Source organism: Leptonychotes weddellii, unplaced genomic scaffold, assembly GCF_054177405.1.
Source record: "Leptonychotes weddellii isolate Sample4059 unplaced genomic scaffold, ASM5417740v2 HiC_scaffold_9900, whole genome shotgun sequence".
In the NCBI taxonomy this organism is placed as follows: Eukaryota; Metazoa; Chordata; class Mammalia; order Carnivora; family Phocidae; genus Leptonychotes; species Leptonychotes weddellii.
In genome coordinates, this window is record NW_028071361.1 from 1 (window position 1) to 3,064 (window position 3,064).

Below are 3,064 nucleotides of genomic sequence, written 5' to 3' on the forward strand. Positions count from 1 at the left end.
GGGGCAGAGCCGTTCTCAGCCAAGCTGCGCTACACGGGCCCCGAGGACCCAGACTACACAAACCTTATCAAGCTCACGGTCACGATGCCACACATAGATGGTAGGTGGCTTGGGTAAGCAAATCCATGGGAGTGGTGTGGGCTCCTCATTACCTGGTTTATGCCACTGAATACCCGAAATCACCACGCAGATGATAAGATGTTCATTTTGCAATGTCACCTTCAAGTCTTTCTGTTCCTTTCAAGTGATTCTGCTTTCTTTCCATCCTGTTTTTAAAGTCTGACAACTTAAGCCTTCTTTAATATTAAACAAATTTAATACATTGTCCAAACACGATGGAACGAAACTTTGGTCCATGTGCTAGTTTTTATGAAATGGTATGACTGTGTCTTTAAAACTCTTGAACTTGGACTTCCAGTAAAGCATTTCAGTATCTCATTGAGCACCTTCAACATGTATTTGCTATTTCATAGCTGGAATTTTATAAATCCAATTTATAAATTGTGTTCATTTTCTCCAGATAGGAAAGTGTGGCCAGAATCTGTGAGTTGATAACTTTATCCACACTGTCAACATTTCCCCAAGTACAGAAAACATCTTCAAGTTCTGTTCTTCTCAATTGACTTTATACCTAAATTGTTAATATTAACTTTATTACTTGGTAGTTAGTTATATTTTAAGTAGCTAAGTGAGAAGAAACATGAGGCAGTATTAGGAATGATACGGTAGAATTTATCTTTCTCAGAAAAAAGATATAATTCTGCTTTTTATGCTTATTGCAAACCCAAATTTGTGTTGGTGGGAGGTGGGTGGACAGGAATCTGCACCTCTTTACAGCATAATGTGGGTCTCACATATGGCCAGCCTATCTCTAGACTCATGTTGGAGGTGTGACTCAGAGGTGCAAAGGGCCAAAGGGGGATCCATCAGCAAAGGGCCAAAGGGGGACCCATCAACAGATCCTAATAGAAAGACTGGTCCCTCATGCTATTCCTACAGCTGACTTTGCATTGCCTGACGTGGTCAATAGACACAGCTCCGCCAGAGCATGGTAGAAGCTGACCAGTTCTTTTGTGAGGCCAGGGTTTTGCTCTGGGAGAATCTGAGAATAAGAGGAGGGAGATGTTCCAGGAGAACACCTCTCTCGTGGTCCCTTTTGCTGCATTGCCCATGCCAGGGCTCGACAAACTCTGGCCTCTGTGCCAAATCCAGCTTACTTGCCTGCTTTCATATGATCTTGCAAACTAAAAAATGGTTTTTGTGTTTTTAGATGTTTAGAAAAAAACAAAAGAAGAATATTTCGTGGAACATGAAAATTATACGAAATCATAATCCATTGTGCATGATAAAGTCTTATTGCACAGTTATATGAATTACTTTGCATGTCATCTGTGACAGCTTTCAGTCTAACATGGAGCATCGAGCAGTTGAGACACAGACCTTATGGCCCACAAGTCCTAAAATATTTACCATTTGACCTTTTAGCCAAGAAGTTTGCCAAACCATAGCTTATACTGTATAGTGGTAGTTTTCAAACATTTTGGTCTCAGGACATCCTTACAAATTATTTAGGATCTCAAAGACCTATAGTTTTTATGAGTTATATCTGTAAATATGAACTGGATTTAAAATTAAAACTGAGGAATTATTAAATACTTATTTTTTTGTTCATTTAAAAATAACCAATCCATCACATATTCACAAGAAAAACATACTTTAAAGAAAAATAGCTATAACTTATAAATAAAAAAAATTGTGTTTTTCTTACATTTTTGGAAATACCTTTAACGTCTGGCTTCATAAAAGACAGCTGAATTCTTTTATCTACCTCTGCATTCAATCTATGGCAATATATGACGACTCTCAAAAACTCCACTATACTGAGAGAATAATGATGGAAAAGTCAAATATGTCTTAGAATCATTATGAAATTAACTTTAATGTCACAGATCTCCTGAAAAATGCCAGGGGACCCCTGGGACACCACGTCGGTAGTAATCACCGCTGTACAGTATTTTATAACACTTGTCTTCTTGAGGATAAAGGAATGATAAGTGTTCTAAAGCCTTTGCTGGTGACGATGGCAACATGATCACCATTCCTTGCAGGCATGCTCCCTGTGATCTCCACTAAAGAGCTTTCCAACTTTGAGCTCACCCTCAGTCCTGATGGCTCAAGAGTTGGAAACCACCAGTGCTCCAACCTTCTGGATTACACTGAAGTGAAGACTCACCATGGTTTCTTAACTGATGCTACAAAAAATCCAGAAGTAATTGGAGAGACGCATCCCTACCAGTACAGCTCATCTATCAGAGGCACCAATACATTACGCTTCTATCGAAACCTGAACCTAGAGGCCTGTTTGTGGGAGTTTGTTAGCTACTATGACATGTCAGAACTCCTCACTGACTGTGGAGGCACCATCGGGACCGATGGACAGGTAGGAAAACCAGCTGGTTTTGTTCAGGGATCCAGATGTGGACTAAATCCCAACTCCGGTCTTCCGTCTTGGTGGTGAAGGTCATTAGGCACAGGAGGCAACTGGCATGCGTGGTATGGAAAGTCATGTTTATTTCTGGAAGAAGGTGTCAAAATTTAGACACATTTTTTTAGCAGTGGGCCCATAACATCTTTGTATTGAAAGGTCACTGTATAGTTGTTGCCATAAACTGCAAATCTACTCTGATATTATAAAAATCTAAATACTAATTTTTCTTCAAAGTATACATTATCATTTATTGTGTATATGTACAGATGTCTACTATGTGTCATAAACTAAAGTGAGGATTTACAATCCTTAGAGTCAGACCAATTTTTCTCTCCTTTCCTTATACTTCCACCTTCTATCTTTCTCTCCTTTTATCCCCTTTTCTCCTCCCTAGTTTCTTCCCCATTCCCTCCCAGTATGCTTCATTTCTCCATCACTAACATAGTCAAAAGTATTTTCATTAAAAGCTTATTGTTATTTCCTCTCTAGAGTTACTGACTCCTCTTCATACTACACAGACATTTACATATAAAATACACAACACACACATACACACACAAAATCCCCACCCCTATT

At 39.1% G+C, this 3,064-nt stretch overlaps 1 protein-coding gene across 1 annotated transcript; it reads left to right on the forward strand.

The window, feature by feature from the left end:
• Positions 1–6: 6 nt before the first annotated feature.
• On the forward strand, positions 7–2,743 carry LOC145720081 (FRAS1-related extracellular matrix protein 2-like). Its single transcript, XM_081811739.1, has 2 exons — positions 7–100; positions 2,109–2,743. The coding sequence occupies exons 1-2, from the start codon at positions 85–87 to the stop codon at positions 2,516–2,518; spliced, it is 426 nt and encodes a 141-aa protein (XP_081667865.1). The 5' UTR covers positions 7–84; the 3' UTR covers positions 2,519–2,743.
• Positions 2,744–3,064: the final 321 nt, after the last annotated feature.